Source organism: Macrobrachium rosenbergii, chromosome 19, assembly GCF_040412425.1.
Source record: "Macrobrachium rosenbergii isolate ZJJX-2024 chromosome 19, ASM4041242v1, whole genome shotgun sequence".
NCBI classification, from domain to species: domain Eukaryota; kingdom Metazoa; phylum Arthropoda; class Malacostraca; order Decapoda; family Palaemonidae; genus Macrobrachium; species Macrobrachium rosenbergii.
Window position 1 is genome coordinate 11,102,377 of NC_089759.1, and position 24,053 is coordinate 11,126,429.

The 24,053-nt window shown below is 36.4% G+C and overlaps 2 protein-coding genes across 6 annotated transcripts in view; both read right to left on the reverse strand.

Annotated features, from left to right (window-relative positions):
• Lrrk (Leucine-rich repeat kinase) overlaps window positions 1–7,719 on the reverse strand; it is a 660,345-nt gene extending 652,626 nt beyond the window's left edge. For all 4 annotated transcript variants that reach the window (XM_067121011.1, XM_067121010.1, XM_067121012.1 and 1 more), the window contains exon 1: window positions 7,581–7,719. The gene's annotated coding sequence lies outside the window, so the exon portion shown is untranslated. The remainder of the gene's footprint in view (window positions 1–7,580) is intronic.
• A 5,310-nt stretch (window positions 7,720–13,029) lies between these two features.
• The window catches only part of LOC136848624 (spindle assembly abnormal protein 6 homolog), a 56,046-nt gene continuing 45,022 nt past the window's right edge, over window positions 13,030–24,053 (reverse strand). For both annotated transcript variants that reach the window (XM_067121019.1, XM_067121020.1), the window contains 4 exons: window positions 23,428–23,651; window positions 21,935–22,044; window positions 18,069–18,203; window positions 13,030–13,621 (listed from right to left, as the gene is read on the reverse strand). In XM_067121019.1, the coding sequence (XP_066977120.1) occupies window positions 13,495–13,621; window positions 18,069–18,203; window positions 21,935–22,044; window positions 23,428–23,651 (596 nt within the window). In that variant the 3' untranslated portion in view covers window positions 13,030–13,494. The remainder of the gene's footprint in view (window positions 13,622–18,068; window positions 18,204–21,934; window positions 22,045–23,427; window positions 23,652–24,053) is intronic.

Consider the following 24,053-nt stretch of genomic DNA (forward strand, 5'->3'; position numbering starts at 1 on the left):
ATTTGGTGTTGCTTGTTCCTGAGGGTGTTATCCTTCCGGTAAACAACACCGTCTTTTGGAATGAGGTTGCAAGCCCATGACCTACAACACCTTGGGTGTGATCCACCAATTATATAGTCCAATTGGTGCCTAATTCACAGCTCCGGTCAACAAAGGCACAATGGGATTTCAAGAACCAATCCTAAACTGGTCTCCCTCTTTCAGGAATCGAACCCTGCTCTTCTAGACTACGAAGATTACTTAATATATATATATATATATATATATATATATATATATATATATATATATATATATATATATATATATATTCTTCTTCTTCTTCTTCTTTTAACGTGCTTTTATTCCCATTTTTGTATGGGGTAAGCACGATGCCTTCTTTTGAAGGACTTTTTGATTTGGCTTTGGGGTAGACCTGTGGTCTCGATCGGCTGCCCTGCCTGACATCGCTTAGACCTCGGTACGTATGTTTCATGTATCATACCCGACCCAACGCCCTTTCTTCCCAGCAGCGAGAAGTTATTGCGCGGGTATGGCGAGAGTTCGAGACGTGTGAGATGTTTGTTATGTTTTTAGAAGGTGTTGTAGTGGCTTATATATATATATATATATATATATATATATATATATATATATATATATATATATATATATATATATATATGTGTGTGTGTGTGTGTGTGTGTGTGAGTGTGAGAGAGAGAGAGAGAGAGAGAGAGAGAGAGAGAGAGAGAGAGAGAGAGAGAGAAAGCGTATTTTCTATCAGTGTTCTGGTCGTAAACTGGAGTTTCTTCCTTGAGCCTCTGATTTTGTTAAGCATTTTCGATGCATTCGATGCTAATCTTATTTTCTCTCTTACAATCTTCAGCTGGAAACCCTTATGGACAGAGCCAACAGACTATAAACACAAGAGGGCTCCAGAGGGAAGTGAGCCTGCATAAAGAGAACAAGTCATACTTAAAGGTGATAAATAAATGAAGGAATATAAAATGAAGCCGATGCACCGAAAATGGCTTCATCTTTCTCCATTCTCTATTCTCCCTTATTATTACGTGTAAATCTGCTCTCTCTCTGAGAGCGACAGAGAGAAAATGACATCGGTTCGCAGGGCATGTTCTTTGGGGGTTCACTCCCAACGCAAGACCTTGGTGACAGGATCAATGACCGGGGGTTACTTTGCTGTTTACGTAAAGTATCGTGTTCAATATTTCACAGACGCCCATAACAGGGTTACATGCAACATGTCACCATCAAAATACAAACCAGGTAATATTGTCACTCTCATCGAATTTAAAATACAAAAGTCGGCCTTTTCTATCATGCTAACTCATATTGTAAAAGTAATACGCTTCTACTCATCCACTATTCCATTACAACAACACTGACCGTAAATTTACCTTTCCTGTGTCCTATTTTTCTACCGATTACTTACCCTTAGGCTACATATCTGATTTACCATCCGTCTGTCTACCATCTTCAGCAGTTCGCACTCAGTCTCGAACTGCTGTCCCCATGATCCCTCTGATTTTGTCAAGCTCAAGGCCAACAAGCCACACTCAACATATTTCTCTTTCTGCCTTCCTTCAGAAATGTTCTATTCCAGTAGAGACAGAATAAGTACTAATTTTACCTCATAAATCAAGTTTCGATAAAATTCCACTGAATATTCAATCACACAACGTGGAGATGAAAGTTGCAATGAAATATCTCGTTCTCTCTCTCTCTCACTCAGCCCTACAGCTGACTCCAAATATGGCCTTCGGAATACGCAAGGTAAGCTGCAAGCACAACTATTAACGAGAGCAAACACCCTCTGGCGAAGCGGTCATATAGGCTACGTATTGTATTAAGGACGCGGCCTAGGAAACATTGTGAACGTTCAAACTGACTCTAAAACTTACGGTACCTTATCTATCGCATAACAAAACTTGAGCTCCTAAATCTTATCAAGGTGTGCATTGACATCGATATTTTTATTGGCTACCTAAGCCTTATTACTGATCTTGCTGACACCTCTCAATGGAAGGCTCATGGGCTAATCATTTAGTCGTCCATAACTGCTTAATTTCTCGACGGAACTAAATAAGGAGTCAACTGGTCGAGTCGAAGTCGATAACCCTCACTTTTCTCTACCATACGTTAACATCCCTACCCCGTGAGCCAAGAAAAAATCCCTTCTCTCCAAGGGCAGCAACCCCCCATAACCCCCTACAAAAAACATCCGCAAATCCATCAAATCCACATTAATTCAGATAACATTCAGTTTCCTACTCGTTTAATGGTAAGCTCTGATCTGTATAGACGGCTTTCCTTAGAAGAGCTGGTCTTTCGGTTACCTTAGGTAAAGGTCCAACTCTCTCTCTCTCTCTCTCTCTCTCTCTCTCTCTCTCTCTCTCTCTCTCTCTCTCTCTCTCTCTCTGTGTGTGTGTGTGTGTGTGTGTGTATGTGTGTGTGTGTGTTTCTTTCCTTGAGACCTGAGCTAGACAACAGTATCGGGCTTTCATCCTGCCATGTAAAAAATATACTAATCATCATCTGCTTCCACCTCCACGTAAAAGGCAACACGAAACCGAAAAAATACACACCAGCCACAATACGAAAAAGGAAAGAGAATAAAGTCTCGTGTCCAAGACATCGCACCTAAATGGAGATGAGGGGATTAGGTTACCAAGACAACGCCGTTGCGGTAATCTAAAGGATGACCTTGTGACGAAATGGAAACTCATCTCACCTCAAAGGGTTTCAATTTATACATCCCATTTGACATTATATCCGTATATCCAAAGTTCACCTGAACTAGGTTAGTCTTTGAGAAAATGAAAATATTGCTGTTAACATTCATATCGGTAAATAATGAAAATATTTCTTTACATTAACGTACTGTAGATTGGACCTCTGGGCATGCACATGTGATAATTTGATAAGCATATCATCATTAAGAAATCACTACACTATAATATCCACAACTAAATATGTTCGTTCTCTGTTGCTGGGTAAAAGGTCTTCAACCTCGGGCAACTAATTAGTAAGCTAATACTCAGACCTATCTTGCCTTGATTTATATATTTATTGTCAACTTCTAACGAAAACCCTAAGTTCTCTGCCGAATTTTTAGAGCAATATCTCATAATTATCACACACACAAACACACACACACACACAGGCTACATATGTTGTTTGTTTGCGTAGCAAAGTAATGACACTCATTTGAATGTGAAGTTCTGCACAGCTTCACTTCTACAATATAGTTCTAAACACTCACTTTATCGAATAAAACTTACATTGTTATCCCTTACAAAGTTGTTTCCCTGACAAAGCGATTGACAGATGTATAACATAATTTCTAAATGAACCCCCAAAAACTTCCTTTGCAACAAGAGGTTTCTGAAAAAAAAAAAATCTCAAAACAGTTTCCCCAAACCATCAAGCCATTTACAATAAAGTTTGCTTTGTTATATTGTATTAAGTTCAAAAAGTTTATTTCTAATATCTAAAATACCTGGCAATTATCCTTCAAAATTTGTAAATTCACAAGAGTTATAGTCTGTAAGTATACCTTAGTTTTACCAGACCACTGAGCTGATTAACAGCTCTACTAGGGCTGGCCCGAAGGATTAGACTTATTTTACGTGACTAAGAACCAATTGGTTGCTTAGCAACGGGACCTACAGCTTATTGTGGAATCTGAACCACATTATAGCAAGAAATTAATTTCTATCACGAGAAATAAATTCCTCTAATTCTTCATCAGCTGGCCAGAGACTCGAACTCGGGCCTAGCAAGTGCTAGCCCACAACTCTACAGACTTGCCCAACGAGGAACTGTTATAGTCTATGGTACAATCATTACTAAACAGAGGAAATTCATCCAACCCTGTTAAAGATTCCTTAACAAGTTATGATGGCATTCAAAAATCTTTATACAGTAATATGAAAAAAGGGACTTGCCCAGCTTGGATGACTCCGAGTACTTTAAGTGACAATTATAAGCATTCACTGAGCACTACTAGCCACTCTAGAAATGGAAATATGGGTAACAATGCTATAAACCCACTTTATCTGCCAAAACAGCTAAGAGGTGAACTGAAATCTTAACTACTACACTACTCTCCAAAACTTACAAGGAAAAAGGATCATTACACTTTGTAACACTATGTTCAACAACCTTGTAGACCTACAGAATGGTCAGAAACAATGTAGGCTATACAGTCACAACAATGAAATGAAATTAGCTATAATCATGACAACACCATCCCAATAACAGTAGGCTAATTAAGTGTAGCCAGTACAGTATTTTAATACACCTAAAGAGTTGTTTACAATGGATGCTATAAAATCGTACTGCAAATTTCTGTGGTGGTCTAAAAAAAAAAAAGGACTTACAAGCTAAGAAATGTCAATTTACAAGTACTATTAAGATATATCAGTTCACTGAGTCAATATGAACTTACTTCACCAATCAAGTTTTATTCTTCCCATCTACTGTTGTTTGACTTGAGAAAACTGAAAGGGGTTAGACATCCTATTTAGATGACTTTTGTCCATGCAGCACAAGAGTAAGAAGCATTGGGCCAAAATACTTGAAAAGGTGTAGGGTGGTTCTTATCATGTAAGACTGGTATTGCTATGTGTTTTGGTAGATTCTCTTTATTTTGTTACCAAGGTGTTGTTCATGCCCTAATGGTTAAACAGATCAATTTCTTTCAACAGCTCATTTACAATGATGTTGCTGGACTATTACTTTAAATCTCTCAAAACACACCTAAACCATTAAACAACTACTCATGATTCAAAGGTTATTGTTATAATTAACATGCCCAGCATAACAAATACTGCACGTGTGTATGTAAGAGGGATAGCCTTTGAGACAAAACTTTATCTCGGGATACTTACAAAACGAATGTTTGTGCAAGTAACTGTTAATAAAAGTTAAACATAGCAAATGCGAGCAAAATCTGCACTTATAACACACAAAATGAAGAAAAGTTCCCATTATATTGGCCCAAGTATATGAATTTACAGTACCATGTACATTTTTAAATGACGCTGTACACATTCCTAGTTACTGTATGTACAGTGCTGTATAACAATTCAACATTGCAGTACACATGGGACTTATACAAGCACTAAATAAGGGAATAAGGATAAATTGCAGCAACATAGAAATAACACACAGGATATGTACAAGTATTGTTTGTGATAAGTAACATCTCAGAATTTTAAAAATATAAACAACTTTTATACCATCACCTATCGCTGCTTCCATGGGCCAGTGAGAGCCACTCAAAGAAACTTGGTAATGAGGTCCCATAGATCATTTAACGTCTTACTACAGTACTATCAAAACATTTAGATACTTAATACGATGAAAAATCTGTACAGAAACAAAAATCATAGCTACAGCAAACAAAGTAACGGTTATGCACAACTTAAAACATTATAATATATAGCATATAACACAATTCTTCTGATTTTGCAACTAATTAATTATAAGATCTTCAACTATAGTATCATAACTATCATTTTACCATGCACAGAAGAAAAATTCTTAGTGAATGTAAATAAAAATATTTCAAAAATGGCTGGAGTCAGTCTCAGTTTCCTAAATGTCACAAGCTATCTCCCAACAAAAAGTGGGATACACCACTGAGGCTCCTGCTCCAAAAAATGTGCACTTGGGGGAAAAAATAAATTATGCTATACATATTGCCAAGTATGCTGGCTGAGTATTCAGGTTGCAAAGAAATGAAAAATAGTAAGACGACGCATGCCTTCCAATATTCCAGCACCCACAAGAACAAAATACAGTATATCTGTTTCTATTTAACTGTAAAAATGAAGAACAGCGAACATCTTAGAAATCTACGATAATACAATAAGACAATAAATTTTCACAGAAAACATCACAAAGTAATGTCTTTGACATGAAAGACTGGACTTACAATAAACAAGGACAGAGATGATCATGAGATGACTGGTGTTTAAAGTAAATCTACTTTCAATGAACAAGCTGAAAGAAGAACAAAAAAGAACTTCTCATGGTCATAACAGGTCAAGACAAAAAATATAACACCATAAAACATTACAGTATGCAAACACTGTACTGAATCCAGTGAAGAAGATAAACAAAACTGATGAGGGGAAATGTTACCGAAGTTCTATCATTCTAAGCATGGACATCAAACAATCGATAACAGCCCGGGCTGGACGACGACAAAACTAAATGCTGATTTTATTACAAGTGGACTATATTGATACAAGTTATACTATGCTACTTTAGAGTAATATACTTTTGAAATGTTCAGAGTAAAATCGTTGCAGAACATCAAACAATATACTAAAATAGCCTATGGGGAAATGCACAACTTCAGTCTGTTAAAAAACTAACACCCTTGTCGTAACCAATTTAAGATGACGATGACAGCTGGCTGACCATGTAATCTCTGGTTAGTGATAAACTTGGAATGAAGTCACTAAAAGCAGTGGAATATATGCCTGTCTGAATAAGTTTAGCTCTACTGAAGTTTAAGCCTATCACAAGACTTTCTATGATTTACAACAGCTTATTAAAAAGGCTTGATAATACTACAATACACTAATATGCTAACTGTAATTTTATATGCAGCAACAACAGCATATAAAATTACCACTGAATTCCTCATCTTTAAAAGTAATTAATGTGCCACACTATAACTAATGGCATGTATGTAGTTATCAACTAAACAATGCCTTACAGTTTATGTTGCCATATTTAATTGAAGCTTGGGACCACAAACACTTTCAAATTCGGATAGTACGCCTACTATGTAATGTTTCATGGTTACTTATACTTAAGAATAATTTTCTTTGGACGTAACTCCCAAGTATAACGAATGACATAAAAAACAGCCCATGCATTTCTCAACATTCAAAATACACACACACACACACATAATATATATATATATATATATATATATATATATATATATATATATATATATATATATATATATATATATAGCCTATGGTGCTTCATTTCAAATTGTGTTACATACACAAGTTTATGCATCCTAATCTATACACAACTGCATAGCCTATGCCCTAAACCCAGGCCTATAACCACAAGCCGGTGCTAGAGCCAATTTTAAGGCAGCTACCGTGACTTGAACCATAAATAAAAAATAAATTAAGCGAATAAAAATGTCACTACGAAATTTGAAAGCACGTACATATCTTGGTGTACTGTACTGCCATCGATACTGAGAACCGATAAATTTTATTTAAATCATGCACCACGGGTCAACTAAAAGCTGCACAGGCCCAGCTACGCAAGTCAGCTTAAGCTTTTACTCAGTCGACAGCAGCAGTTACGTTGAACTCGACTTACATGAATGTAAAAACTGCACAAGGATCTTTATTGTTCTTAATACTTGCCTACATTATTGATTCCATCTAAATTCACGATTTTTACTGTTTATTCCCCAAACTGGTAGGCAAGTGGGGCCACCTGACGTCGCAATAGATTCGGCTACGTTTGAAACGTTACACTAAATGTCAAATTTCTAGTTATTAAACCGAACTGAATATTCGTCTACTTACCTCTTTTGCTCCCACTGGACCTGATATGTATTCACATAAATTAAAAAGGTATCCTTTGAGTGTTATTTAGCGGAACTACAACAGAATACAGAGAACACACTGAACGACGTTGTACCTCATACACATCACAACTCTCACTGCAGACGATTGTTGTTTTGGCATTGATGCCTAGAGTTGTTTAAAACTTAATACTGAGAAACATACCCAAGATTCGACAGCGGCCATATTTGAAAGAGAAATTACTGCGCTTTCTGAGTGGTTTTTAAATAAAGATTTAAAAAAAGAATATTACTATCAGGTTATACAATTGAATTTGGTATTTTAATATTATTCATGATGCGCATCAATAACATTTTTTTTCATTATTTGGAATATCATACCAAATCTGCAGCACTTTCGAAAGAATGCCCAGTAACACTTTCTTATTTCATAAAAGTTAAAAGAGTAATCAAAACAAAACTGACAACACTGCTAGTACGGTTTCATAGTTTCCAGGTACTTTCCGTTTGTATAGGTACGGAAGGTATTTTAGAATTCCCTAAAATGTTCATATTCTGAATCTGTTGTTAATTATATCGAAACGATGGCATACAACAGTAATCTCGTGTGCGATTTCTGCGACTAGCAAAGATAAGATCAGTAGGTACCACCTGTCAGGGAATGAAAAGAAAAAATAGTTTTGTGCAAAAAACCAGGTGCGAATAAAAATTAGTATGAGCGTGCATGTGCCAAACACTGGAGAGAGAGAGAGAGAGAGAGAGAGAGAGAGAGAGAGAGAGAGAGAGAGAGAGAGAGAGAGAGAGAGAGAGAGAGAGAGTCTTGACTTTGTTTTCTAGATGTGCAGTTTTTATAGCGTGCGAACACCATCAGTTAACATAGACCATGCCACATACAAAGAAACATTCATACCTGTGGCACTGACTGTCCCGATTAGTGCATGAAATGTGTTATGACTATTTTTTTTTTCTAACATTCGGCTCTTTCATCAACGCAATTTTTGACAGAACAGCTGATATGAAATCCATTCGCTTTTTTTTTTTTTTTTAACTTCTATCCTTCTCTCTTTAAAAATGGTAGTATCAAGATTTATTCTTCGTTAATTAAAAACCTAGTCCTTCCTGACGCATAGCTTGATTCTTGCAGACATCCCCTAACATTTTTCCTTTCATTAGACTTTTTTTAGGGTTGTCTACAATTTTCCCTTATTATTCATAACTAAAATCTTGCATTTTGTATTCCTAATTTTCCTATTTGAGGTAGTTCCAAAACTATATAAAAATATTCTTTTTTAAAGTTGTGCCCTGTATAACATCAGGTCATACTTTCCCATGCCCCTGACAATCTTTCAAAAAATAAATAAATAAATAAATAAATAAATAAATAAATAAATAAATAACCTTTATACCAAGAGATGCATCATTCAGAGAAAGATGACCTGACTGATTGTAGTAACCCGGAAGCACTGCATTTACTCAGCAGTGATGAAAATCTTCAGTATGCTTATTCTAAAAATGCTGTAGCAAGAAATTGATAAAATACTTAGCGATGAAGAACCTGCTTTTAAAAAAAAAGCTGCAGTTGCACAGATCAAATGGATTAGCCATATTGCACAGAAGTATAAGAAATTTAAAAATCCCCTTCTGATGGCTTTTGTTAGATACAAAATGGTATTTGACAGACCAATATTATGTTAGGTCTTGCATCACAATATTATTCCCATTAAATATGTAAAGCTAACTGAAATCATCCATGAACGAAGTAGATGCAATGTTGATATTGGTGCGATATTGTCAACAGAATTTGCAGTAAACTGTGGGATGCTATGAAGGTTGAATTTTAATTCACATTTACTCTTTGACCTTCTCATTTATACTATAATGAAAAAAGTGGTCGGAGTTGCAAGAGAAGGTTTAGACTGAAGTTTTCATGGAACACTGACAAACTCAAAATATGCAAATAATGCCATTTTAATTTCATTTGCAGTTTCAGTGTAGTTGACTTCCAGACCTTATTAAGCCTGCACATTACCTAATTTGTTCATTTTAATTTTTCGCTAAATTCCAACTGAAGAGAGCCTGTACTGGATATCACCCACTGTCCCTGGATATTTGAAAATTCTGCCTCATTAAATATTTATTCACCTAACGTTATTTCATCTCTTGTGAGCACTCAGACCTCATAACACCTTTTTTTTTTTTTTTTTTTAGATTTATTTCGAAGCCCATCTTTACAGATATATGATGCATTCAACAATGCCTCCTTTGTAAATATTTGGTATTCTGGTAATACTATGAGCATCACCTACTTATTCTAAGCCTGTAAAGTTTCTATAATCACTCCAATCTAAACCTTCTCTTCCACCTCTGACCACATTTTCCTTATAAAATCTACAAGAAGAGCAAACAGCAAAGACAAATTAACATTTGTTCCTTTTTAGCTTCCCACGATCTACTGAAAATTCAGTTGATTAGACCACATTGATATTAACTTTGCATCTACTTTGTTCATAACATCAGCCCATGGATACTGTCAAATGCCTTCACATAATTGCCTGTCTTTGCCTCCTGATCTATAGTTAAACAGCCACTTAGAGCTGTTGGTTTCCATGAACATCAGTTTTTCTTTAGATGATTACTTTCTAATTCAGATGAGCAGTCTCTTCGGTTTTCTCTTTTCACAGAGTAGATCAACCTCTTCTTTATCTGTACATTAATTCTATGGCATTTCAACAACTTGGCCTCATCCTCATTGCATCGTGCCCCACAAGACTTTCCTTGCTTCAAAGGTGCCACTAGGTTTTGCTCTCACCATTTGAACATGCTGGTGGAATCTTCCTCTTCCAAAAATCATCTAACCTGGTATTGTACTCTGAGCTCCTTAATCCTCCTTCTGCCCAACTCAAGTACAGCAATGCAGTTTCTAAGTTCAAAATCATTATTATTATTATTGTTATCATTAGAAAGTTTAGCCAGACTCCTGGGTTCCATTACCACACTCATGGGACTGGTGCAAATGCAAAGTTCGTTAATATGCTAAAAGTTACAGCAGGATAAATTTGAAGTCTGGAGATAAAGGTGGGAAAAGACCACAGAGAAAGGATGAAAAATGTAGAAAACAGTGCATATGGGAATCCAAGAGTTGCTATAATGAACCTTTAGTATGACTTACAGTAAGCCTTTCATGGAACAGTGTAAGCAGTAACCCCTTTTGGGGCTAAGACTAAGAAAAATCTCTATCAAATTCCTTGAGGTTTTGGTTTTCTACTTTACATAAAGTTAAGATCCCATCTTAGCTAAGTAAAAAGGACCCGGTTAGTTTCAAATACGATTATCTGTGGAGTTCACACAGTGGACACACAAGATCTTCTGGCTAGCTTGTTCCATAATTGGTCCCTGCACTTAGGTAACTACATGCTAAGAACAGGAGACCACTTTTGAAGGCAAAAATGTTTGTGAGTTTTATCATCTTTCTTCAAAATTAACTTGCCACTGCACCATCTAAAGACGTTATTTATTGGTGGACTTAACTACCAGTAGTCTCCACAAGTCCCAATTCTTGAATTGTAACACCAGTGCTTATGCCTTTCATTCTCTGGATTCTGATTTCCAATACAATATGGTTAATAATCTCATGCAGCAGCCAACCTGACAATGCCTAATTTCACAGATCATCTGTTTCTTAATGGTCATCCTCTTCTTTCTGGTCCCCTTTCCTAGGACTGCAAAGCTTTTGATTCTAAACCATAAACATAATCATTTCCAGGTTTACTACTAATCCCCAGATGACACTATCATCATCAAGGTATATCTGTCAGGTAAGCTTGCTTACACTTGTGCCCTCTGAATCAAGGTTGATAGATGCTTGGCTAGATTAAATCCTGCAACCTGGTTTCACTTTTCTCAACATTAGACATCTCCACTGAAACCAGTTGTTTACAGTTGGTAGCATCAAGGGTCAAAAAGGTTTCATCTCACACTGAATAATAAAATGTACATCATGCTGAAAATGAGGCCATGCCATCAGTTTCTGGTTCCTCCTCAGGCTTCTATAGTTAGGTCTTTGTGACACAAGAACATCAGGCAGCAGAAAAGTTAACAACTTGAGCTATCCCTTAGTTACAGTTACCCTTCCTTGACACACCAGCTTCAAAGGTGGATGCCATAATGCACCTCAGATATGGCCTGAAGGTTCTTTCATTCTCTCCCAAGATCTGTGCTGGGTGGTAAGGATAACATCCTATAACGGCAAAGTGGCTAACTCCCCAGATGTGGCTTCATATGGATTAGGATGCACACATTTGTCTTCTAACAAACCTCCCAAGAATTTCCACTGTAGCTTAGTCTGTTTTGGATTTCACATGAAGAAATTCCATTAGAATGTGGAGACCCTACATTTCCTTGTTCAGAGGCTAATCCAATCTGCTTTTAAAATGAGAACCTTGTTATCAAGGAAATCAAATCACTTTGAAACCTCACCCTGTATAATGTATTGCCTATAGTATTCCATACAATCACTGCATTACCTTCTGGCATTTACTTACCCATGACATTTTCTGCCTAGCTGCTTAATGTCTTTGTGTTGCTCCATTCCAGTTTTCACCCTTCATTTTAAAAACTTGTTCTCTGGGCAAGCCCTATGAGACTACATGACTTGGTGATTTGGTTCAACTTTCATAATACCTACACAGTAAGTCTCAACGAGCCAACAAGCTCTCCTGCCTTGAGCTTTCCCACACAATGAGAATGAGATTGGTTAACTGGTATTGTAGAAGGTAAGTGCTTAAGGCTGGCTCTTTCCTAAAATTTCATTTACAAAAAATTTGACAAGGGGAAGAAACTATTAGAGTTTGCCCTCTTTATAGGGACCTGACGCTTACACATTAGTTTCACAAAGTATCTCTACAAGTCCCATAAGAAGGCTTCCATGTGGCACTTCACTGTCGTCCTGCCTTATGAAGATATTACGTTAAGGAATGATCTATATGTAGGAAGAGTTCTTGAAGAAACTTGCAAGAGACATTAATAAGGTAACTTCAAGATGGTACTTATCCTTTGAGAAAGATTATTTCTGAGTTCACAATTTTTTCTCATAGGACACTACGAGTTTAGGCATTACAAATGATATACACCCAGTTTCATACTAGCTGTATCCTTTTGTTAGATAAATTATAATGGTGCCTCACTAATAATTAAGTTTACCATATTTGACTTTTAAAGGTAAAGCTCAAAACCCAAGTCAGTTCCTTGTATATCAGCAGAACCTACTGAAATACCCAATTACAAAATTTCAAAGCATGTCAAACTTCATACTTGATCTCTGGCAAAAGGCATCAAGTGGCTTAGCAAAGGTATACTTTCAATGAAGCACTCGTTTTTCATTTTCAACATACTGTACTATGTATAAACAAAGCATCCTTAATGATAAACAAGTGGTGGAAAAAAACAAAATGTATATAATACAGTATTTTTATCTATAGTAAAAATGCAATGAAAGTGAATAGAGAATTCATTTCTGTTCCAAGATTAGCCACCTCCTTGTTAATGATGATCAAGAAAAGAGAAAGAGAGGGTGGGGGGGGGGTGCTAGGTGTACACTGTATTCGATGGTGCAGAAAATTAAATCTAAGCAAATATACTTTACATTAACTCTACTACAATTTGTATCAAAATATTGTACATCAAATATATATCCTCTATAAAATATATATAAATTAGGAATTTTTGCCACAAGGTTAGCATAATATAGTTACAAATGTGAAATTACAATGGTATAAAAAGACAATCAGTCCAGTTACATGGAATTTATAACAACAAATATCATGACAAACAAATTACCTGTTAAGTCTTTGACTTTACAGGTACTGTACATAATAAAATTTGAAAAGCTACCAGCAATTTGTTAATTGGTCTGGATGTCACGTTCTCGGAAAATAACTTGACTGCTTACCACCAAAAGTTTGCTTTTTGGTATTTTCTGTTCCTTTTGTAGTGGTCTTTCCTGTAGACACGGCTTTCCCTTTTTGCTCTGTCTTTCTGTTAGCCCTGAAATAAAAGTTCTGTTGTTACTGCATATCACTGATCAATGCACATTATATCCCATGTGTTATTGTTAAGTTTCCTTTAAAAAAAAGGCAAAAACACCCTTGATAAATGAATTTCAAAAGCCAAATACATGTACTGAAATACTTAATATTCCATGTTTTTTATACATAAAAAGCTTCATATATCCAACAGTGATGGACTCCCCTACTTAAAATATTCTCAATTTATGAAATTACTATAAATTTTTTTAATACAGTAAACCCCCGTATTCGTGTTCTCATGATTTGCGGACTCACGCATTCGCGGGTTTCTCTGTGGAACATATCTAGCCATTATTCGCGGAAAATTCGCCCATTTGCGGTATTTTTCACTGAGAAATATTCACTAATTACTGTATTTCTGGATCGGGTCCCGTGTCAGCCGGTGAAAAAGTCCATTCAGCACTTATTTCTAGGTAATTCTGCCTCTCACATCTCATCTGGGCCTCTCTTTATCAGGGAAGGGGGGGGTAATATCTCTATGTCTGCTATTAGACAGCAAATCCTTTACTTCATCAAGCAGGCTAATCCTGACTCAGTCCCAAGAGTTCATGATATTAGAGCTGTGGCCACCTCCATTAACTACTTCCATTACATGAATTTCACGGATCTTACCAAATACACTGGTTGGAAGTCACCCTTGGTTTTCAAACGTCACTATTTGAAATCCTTAGAAGCTCTTAAATTCTCAGCAGTCGCGGCAGGGAACGTTGTCCCTCCCTCTGGTACCCTTTCTGATTCCTAGTCAATTCTTCCTCCACTGCCTCAGTTATCCCCTTACAGTCATTTCAGTCAGGCGTGCCTTGACTTTCTCACCTGACCATGTTATCTGTATATTTGTCTAATTGACACATTTATGTTATAATGTTTTCAATTTTGTATAGTTATTTTGTTTAAGTATATTTTTATATTGTCATGTTAATTTTAAGCTCCCATCAGTTACATTTGTACATTATTTGTTATTATTGCTAGCAATTAAAATTTTTTGGTGGACCTTTGGTCTTCTGTTCCCCTTACATTTTGTTATCTCTTACAGTTTAAGAATGATATTTATTTCTCTGTTAATTTTTCACCGGCTGACACGGGACCCGATCCAGAAAAGGGATTTTGACAAAGGAAAAATCTATTTCTGGAGAGGGGACCGTGTCACCTGGTGACCCACCTCTGTCATGTGTCTGGTGGGGTGTTGCTTTCATGGAATGCGGCTAGCGGTGATTTGTGTACTGTCCGCGAGTGGTGCATGGGTTTGTAACGGCACCTCTCTGTGGGACTTTTGACTTTGGGATCTCTATAGGATAAGGTTCCGTGTTTTTATAGTTCACCCTTTTCCATACACGACTCAACTAATGGAGCTCGCTCTGGGGGTAGTAACTCCAGCATTTCATTTAGCTTTCTCTGGTATCTAGCAACGGAATTACCTAGAAATAAGTGCTGAATGGACTTTTTCACCGGGTGACACGGTCCCCTCTCCAGAAATAGATTTTTCCTTTGTCAAAATCCCTTTTTCATATAATTTTCATGAATAAATGCACTTTTTGTGATAAAACTATTAAAATACTCAGGTATATGCATTTTTACAGGGTTTTTCTGTTTAAACTATCAAAATGGGCAGTTTTAAGTGTTTTTAGAGGGGTTTTAAGTATTCGTGGATTTTAGCTATTTGAGGGGGGTGTGGGACGCATCCCCCGCGAAAACGGGGGTTCACTGTATAGGTGTTACAACAACTATGATTACAGTATCAACACCAAAATTTATAAGAATAAAAAATTTTGTATGTGCTTGACTCTTTGCCTACTGGTCATGGAACACACTAGGATGATTTTTTTTGTAAGTAATAATGGAATGCTTAGAGTAAAAATTAAGTCTTATGTTAACACATGTACTGATAAGGGCCTGATTAGTGGAAAATAAAATGCCAATAGAATATCTGTTAGTATGCATGGAAAGCAAAAAAAAAGTATATGCAGCGCTTAGGTTGTATTTGGGAAAAGATATTTAGAATGTGGAATAGCAAAATCCACCTCAACTGAACCAGCTTGTCTGCCTAAAAATACTCTTGTATGACAAACAAAAGTTTGTATTCTCATAAGAACTAAGACCAATGAATTGGTAAATGAATAATGGAAAATTGTTAGAATGAAATTAAAACTAGCACTCCTACAGAGCGGAAATGAGGTGGGAAATCCCTCACAGAGCAATTAAGAACACTACAAACTCTCAAAAAATATGGTGAATGAGTGATACATAGAAGAAAGGCCAGGTGGAACATGCACTTTTAGACTAGCATGCTTGTTTGTATGACAGATTCTGATCCTGAGGACATTTGTGACCAAGAACATAGGCATATATAAGAATCATGGGATTGTGATGAAACAAACAGTTTACTGTTTTGTTCAATACTAGTAAAAAGACCACAAAAGAGGAAAACTGAGGTGCTCATAGCAATATGAAAAAAAAGCCAAGAACAGCAAAAACAAATAACACTACAACCCAATAACATAAAGATGAAGCAAACAACAAAGGTCATATTTGAGCAATGATGGTCAGCTGTAGTCCAATTATTTATTTTTTACTGAAATGGAATTACTATTAACTAATCTCTGAACTGGACCACTGAATAAAACTCTTAATTCATGATTTTAGTGGGTACATGGTGAAAATTGACTTGGCAAGATAACTGGCAGAGGGCTTACTATGAAATGAAGGTTTGGACCTTTGTATAACATATCTATATATCTATTACAAAATATGCACTGAAATAATTTCATTCATTGTTGCCTCAAACCAGAAGTGATACAAAGGGCCTCTGAAATTCTACCACTCATGTGTTCCCCTTACTTCCACTCTTACAAATCTTCCCTCATCCCCAGCCTCATGTCTCATAATTCACATCAAGGTAGGTCTAGGTCTTCCAACTCTTCTGGTCCCCACAGGAATCCAGCTATCACTATCACACACTATTCTCTGCAGGGTGGTGCAAAGGGCATGTCTAAGCCATCTCTTTCTCACTTTGGTTACTGCCTCATCTAAAGATGGACTTTCCATAATTTCCTTCAGGTATCATTCCTCACTCTACCCTACCACCTGACTCATAATATTCTTCTTAAGCCCCTAGTCTCAAGTCAACAAAATTGTTTTAATGTTTCATTGTCATACCATGATTCATACCTGTATAGCAATAAAGATTATATGGTACCTGACAAATGTGTCATCTTATTTGATTTCCATACCTTATTTAGTCTGTGCATTGTAAGATTTGTCATTTTGAGTCTTTCACTAAATTCAAACACAAGAGAGCCTGTATTGGACACTTAAATATCTTAGAGACTCAACCTCATTAATCCTCGCTCCACCTAAGTGTTATTTCATCCCTTTGAGAATACTGTAGAGTCATTATGTTTATTTTCTTTAGACTTGTCTCAGTCACATTAAGCCAGCTTTGCAACTCTTGTAGTGTTTTTCATTGTAATAACCTATTCTAAGTCTGAACTTTCTACTCTTACTCCAGTCTAAATATTCTCTTCTATCTCCAACTACTTTTTCATTATAAAATCCACAATGAAGGCAAACAGCAAAGGTGACATAACATTCCCTATATCTCCCCATTATTTACTGCTAATTCACCTGACAGAACTCTATCAACATTAAATCTACACCTGCTTCATTCATGAATACTGACATTTGACCTTCCACAATACTGGTTAATGGACACTGTCAAATGCCTTCTCACAACCAGTGAAAGCTATAGGGGATTTTTGAAGTCTACACACTGCAGCAAAAGACCTGCCTTTTCTAAAACAAGAAATAATCAACTCTCAGAAATTTATGAATTTCTTTTTCTATCCCATTGAGAATGAGCACATTGAATATTTTCATCACAAACTGACATATGTGCAGTGCCTTCATCGCGACTATATTCAATCATGTCACATTTTTTGCTACCTTTGCTATGCCTCCAAAGTTCCAATCATCGGGCTTTGTTTCCTCATTCCACATTCTGTAAAACAGTCTATTTGGTATGCAAGGTGTACAGTAATTTCACTTGCAGCCAAAATCATCTTTGCAGTGATTACTGAATTAATTTTGCATTACTATGTCTAAATAGAGAGGCTTAAAACTAACCATATTCCTGCCTTAAAAACAGCTCAATGAGAGCTGGATATGATCTATCTACACTCTACAAAACTGGAGCTGTTTAATTGAAAACTTTATCCAACAGACATCTACTTCAAGCACACCTCACGCACAGCCATATTAACATTTTTGTCTTCTATATATTAAGGACCACTCAAAAAAAAAAAGATGCTAATCCTGATTAAAATGTCACCAATGGTCTACAATGAAGCTAAAATTACAAGCCAAAAGGTATTCTCAACACTGCATAACATGCTTTAAGCATTTAAGCTTACTTATTGTCAGCCAGCCTCGATCTTGTACTAGACTCTGGAAGATTTGTACGAGGATAATCAGCTCGAAGTAACCCACGAACAGGTATGGCAGTTGATTTTTCCGGTTCTAAATATTTAGGATCCAATCCATCAACACTGAAAAATAAAAGATTCTAGATATCACATGAAAATCAAAATAAGCAACTGAAAAACTGGGGTGACACAAGTGCAAACTAAACCATCTTACTGTTAATAGGTACAGTTTGTAATAACACAAACAGTCCTTGCCCCCATCCAAAAAGTCCAATCAACCTAGAGTTCATCATCATCATTAATATTATTATTATTATTATTCAGAAAGTGAACCCTATTCATAAGAAACAAGCCCACAGAGGCCGCTCACTTGAAATTCAAGCTTCTAAAGAATATGGTGTTCGTTAAAATTAACCAAACTCAATTTTATTTTTGGGTAGTGATGCTTCTAACCCAAGATCCTTCTAATCAAGGAAAGTACTTTAGCCAGAAAGGAACTGGTTTTGGCAATAAAATAATGGGCTTTAATTCACATCCTATAATTATTTTCTGAAGAGACACTAAGGGTGATCTGTAACAGCATTGCAAAATACCTCAAGGAAACCACTAGTCATATTCTTTTGGGCAAGTCATGAGACTTACCCAAAGGATTTGTTCTTATATTGTGAAAACTGGAGCCAGGTCAAGTGAAACCTCCGGATCATGTATGACTCCTTGGTAAGCCATCCAAAACCAACCCTAAGAGACTCATATGACACTAGTGACTCAGGGACTGACATACAGGACTTGAAAATTCCTAGTGACTGTAAAGGTAATAGAAGGTGGACAGCTACATAAATAAAAACTCCAAAGAGAACTGATGGAAGTAAAAGGCAGGCATCAATGCACAGGAGATGAAGGGACTCTGTAACGAACATTTAGGATCATCTACACTGAGCCATACAAGGAGCACTTTAAGTGGTACTCCCTACAGGGATCCACCTAGAGCAAAAATTCATTGCATTAGGGTACACAATACTAAGAAGAATCCCAGAGCCTTGATTCATCATACAAGACGATCTTTTAAATGCTATACTTAAATACCAAAAACTAATCAAAACAATAGATGATCCAAATTTCATAAAATCCAAGATGCTATGATGGGCAAATGTAATCAGCCTAATTGGTGTTAACATGCACTGGATACTGAAAATTCATTTGTAGGTTGGATTTACATGGAACAAAACAAAACGGCATGGAGGGGTCTTGTACAAATGGCAATGGATTGCAAAGCGGTGTACAAGAGCAACTGGATTCAAACATACCTTGGCATCCTCCTTAACAGGGACTTCTGCAAGTCCATTAACAATGGTCACTTCAGTGTCCAAAAATAATTTTAAAAAATAAATTGTGTTGTGAATAGCCAAACACTTTACTCTGAAGTGGACTACTAGATACATCTGTGCTAAAAAGAAAAATAACCTATTATTCTGTAAGATGAAAGATCTACAAATTGGGTAAGACATCTTTTTCTTAAAATCCTGCATTCAATAACACTCTGCTATTAAACTGATGCTTCTATGCACAATTGGGGAGGAAGGGGAGGAGGCTGGATCATGTCGTTATGTATTAGTATTAAAAAAAAAAAGTTAAATCTCTTTTGAGAAACTCAGGTTAATGAAGGCATGGCACTAAATCTGTCCTGATCATCATCCATTTGGGGATGCATGATTCCTCTTACCTCAGGCTATGTTAGACCTTACTAAATTAAAAGGTCTGGTCATGATGAGTGAATAAAAAGCAATGCAGATACTAAGATAGCCTTCAAAATGAAATGAACCTGCCCTGGTAACAGCAACCCAGCTAAAAGACAACATAATCAGGTCTTTTAGGGGTTAAGTCCTTAAGGAAGAAGAATTTAGCCTGATATCTCTATACTGCGACGAGCAGATCTGCACCAGCTGCCACAGAGCCAGATTTTTACAAAATTTAACTTCAAAAAAGGAATATTTTTTAACAGCTTCTTACATACAAAATGAACCACTGCTCTAAGATACTAGGCGATGACAAGCTGAAGATATGACAAGGGTTCCCATAGAACTGTCAACAAAGAAGACTAGAGAATAACTCAATGGGCAAGAGAGCAACTTGTCTTTGATAGTCACTGCCATGCCAAACAATCAGGATAGAGTGGAAGAAGAAAAGTGTGAAGTTCAGGAAAAGGGTCTGTGGCAACCACTATTCAAGAGATAGGGAGAACTGTGTACTTGATGAGCAGATGAAAAAGCAGCAGGAGATGAAGAAAGCTAATGGGAAAAAAACAGGGATATACGAGCAGCAGCACAAGCAGAACATGACTGAGCAGGAGCAGTGGTGGTGAGGGAACTACTTTCAAGGCTTCAAACTGATTCTTCAAGGAAAGAAACACTGGTTCCCTGTTTAGCAAACTGGACCAATGGGGAAAAGTGAGGAAGATTACCATTATCATCATTCTGAAACAGTTCAACTAAACCACTGAGTTGGGAAGGGAACAAAATGAACAGTGACCCTTGCCCTCTTTTTCCCTTGAGCAGTCTGAATGAGCAACTCCCCATAGGAGAGTACTACTTGAAAGTATACCTTATGTGGCACACTATAGATGGTATACTAAAGTTTCTTTGTAGTGTACCTTTGGCCTTAACAGCATTACTTTTTGCCTTGTACTTTTCATCCTTTCCTTTCAATTTGCAGCACTCATTATCATTTTAAAATAAAATAAATACTTTATGCAAGCCCTATCACTCAAGAAATGTTAAGCTAGTTAATAATACTTTAATGAATGATAACTTTCAAAAGTCAACCACAGTGATTCTGGCACCTAGTATATGATGATGCCCTCTACATGGAGATCATATCTCATAAGATTCCATTGCAAGTAGTGTCATTAACTTCTTGCACTGGTAGCCATCAAGGCCTAACTACTTTTTCAACTAGGGCATCGCATCAGGCAATAGCTCTGATACTGAACACTCAAAGGGAAATAACAACATCATGGACTGTTAATATCTTAGGAAATAAACATATGACAACTTCACTCTCTAGGAGACCGTGGTATGCAGATGAAAATTACATGTTTCTCACATAAGAACTAGCAAATGATGTGGAACAAATGCAATAAAACCTCAGTGGAGGTGGACAGCATGCAAATGGTCTGCATCACAGTACTTGAATTTTAAAGACAATTCATTGTGTAAGGAAATGGCTACAGTGAAATCACAAAGAAACACATGATGTCGGAGAAATGAAAGGTATAATCATCTAAGGAAAACAAAATATCAACAGCAAAAGAATATGTGATAAAATATGAAGTGCATTACATGGAAAAGAAGTTCCAAATTTAATGGGAGAATGTGTTGAGTAAATGTGTTGAGTCATCCAAATACTTATCATCATCTCTAAAGTTAACCATTAAACTTTTGGTGACATGAACAATGACAGAACCGCTTTAATACTACGGTCACTGAGAAGTAAATGGCCTGTATTTCTAATCATACTAAAGACATTCTGCTTTTATATTAAAAAATAACTGTGTGAATGTTTGAATTGAAAATGTACTGGTGTCACAATGGTTATCAAAATATGCACAGAGCTACAGAAAATATGTACTCTGGAAACAAACTGTACTTCCAATATAAGTTTAACATCTCTCCTACTTATGATTTCAACCCATGACTTTGTTCTAGCCTGACACTAAAAACGTTAATTGGTTGCATCTACCCATATATAAAGTAATACTTCTTTTAAAGCAAGAATAACATCACATAGTTCAAAATAAAGAGACCAGCATTACAACTAAAAAGAATGACAATAAGTTTGTCATACTATATGTTACTTACTTTTCCTTATTAGGAGGTGAGAAATCCTTATGAGGTGGTGAGATGTCAGAAGTACGTGGGCTTATTTCCTCAGGTATTGGAGGAATGTTACCAATGTGACGAACTGAGCTCTGGAAAAAAAATAAGTGCTATTTTAAGAAAGCCCCTGTACAACAGTTTATTCACAGTTCTATAGATGCATTTGTTATATGATTAAATGTAACTGTTGGGAAAATTTACAAAGATGTCCTCCAGGTTTAACAGCAATAATATACATATTCTCTCAAAAATTAACATACACTTGCCTAGAGCATGTTCTTCAAGTTATATACAGTATACTGTATCATCGTTATTTCTTTATTAACCTTTATTCTGCTTCCCTGTTTACACCATAATAAACCCTCTACTGCATTTATCAAAGCTCAAATTCATGGTTGACAAATTCATCTAACACTTCAGTTCATATACATAATTAGCAGTAGACAGTAACTGCAAACAGGTTGCTAAGTGCAGGTATTCTGAAATCTCCAACTGCTCAGCAGTTAATTTTCAAAGGCCTGCAGTTGACAGGTAATTGCAAACAGGTTGGTAACCCCATGTGTCCAATCCCCAACTGCTCAGCAGTTATTTTTCAAAAGCCTGCCGTGAAATGCACTATTCATAGCTTTCTTCTAGACTTCTTGGCTGTTTTATAGCTGGATATAAAAGTGACTGCTTTTTTTTTTTTTTTTTTTACATTTTTTCTATGCCACCATAACCATTTAATTATTATTTTGCTCTTGCAAGGGGATAATGTTGAGATTTTCAGTCACCCATGTGATTTACTGCTCTGTTGGGTAATGTGATTTTTGCTCAGGTGATTGCTTTTCCTGTGGAAGAGTTTGTGCATGCAGGCTGGACTACTTCCCTTTGATGTCCTTCACCATTCCTCATCCCATTTAAAACCAAGAATGAAAAGGATCTTCTCCCTTACCCTGACAGAGGACTCAAGACTAGAAGGGGCATGTCTAGGCTCTTATCTCCCATAAACAAGTTAATGCAAGTTTCCAGACCACTTTCAGAGTATCAGTAGCATATCAACTAGAGAACATCCCAGGTCAAGGTACAAGTACACAAAATCAGAGCTCTTTCCACTTTTCTTTTTAAATATAATCTGGATTTTAATGATGGATACAAAGAGAAGCCAGTGTGAGTTTTCATGAGGGATATGACACACAGGTGGTTAGATTTCTACTCTTTAGTTTGTGGTAGTAGCAGCAAGATAGGTGGTCATGCCTCAGTTGAAGTTCAGAATCCAGTAGATTCATCATCATCCTAAATCATTTAATCATTATGGAATCCTTTAACTTATATTTTCCAAGTTTATCCAACACTAAATCAAACATAATGGGTAAATGCTAGCTCCTATTACTTTTATCATTTCAATTGTTACTTTTTTGTTACATGTTATTAAGCAAAGACATAAACTGTGTTAACCTGTAATTAAAAGATACTAAAACTATGTAAATACTTACCATAGTGCTACGAGTTCCTCCTGACCACCCACTTAAAGGTAACGGATTGGATTGGGAATTACTTGACAAAGGTGTGGAATGAGATACAATCCCATGAGGGAGGCCTGCAAATCCATGAGGTGGGAGGTTATGTGAAGTGAGATAAGCTTCTGTTAGAGGGGCTCGTTTTATAACTGCTCCTGATATTTCTGCCTCATTTAGCTGCTTGTTCAACCATGCAATAACTGTAATGTGAAAAATATACTTGATTAGACATGGTATAATATTTGGCTTCATAAATCTATAGTAATATGGATCCTATCTGCATTTACAAGAAAGGGCTATTAAAACAAACCTACATAACAAGACTGACAAAGAACATTACAAAAACATAATCTTTAATGACTTCTTTCAATGCCAGCAAACTAAGGCAATTTCACCTCTTATTCTCTCTCTCTCTATATTGTACCCCAAAAAACAACCCATTGCAACTGGATAACAACTAAGTATCTAATCTACTGCCTAAGCTTACAGAGGCTCACTGGACTTTAAGGCACATGCCTATATCGTCTCTCTTTGCCAAGTTCAGGAACTGAATGCTGGTCATTCAGTTTAGTATTACAAGTTTATTTTTAAGAACCCAATAA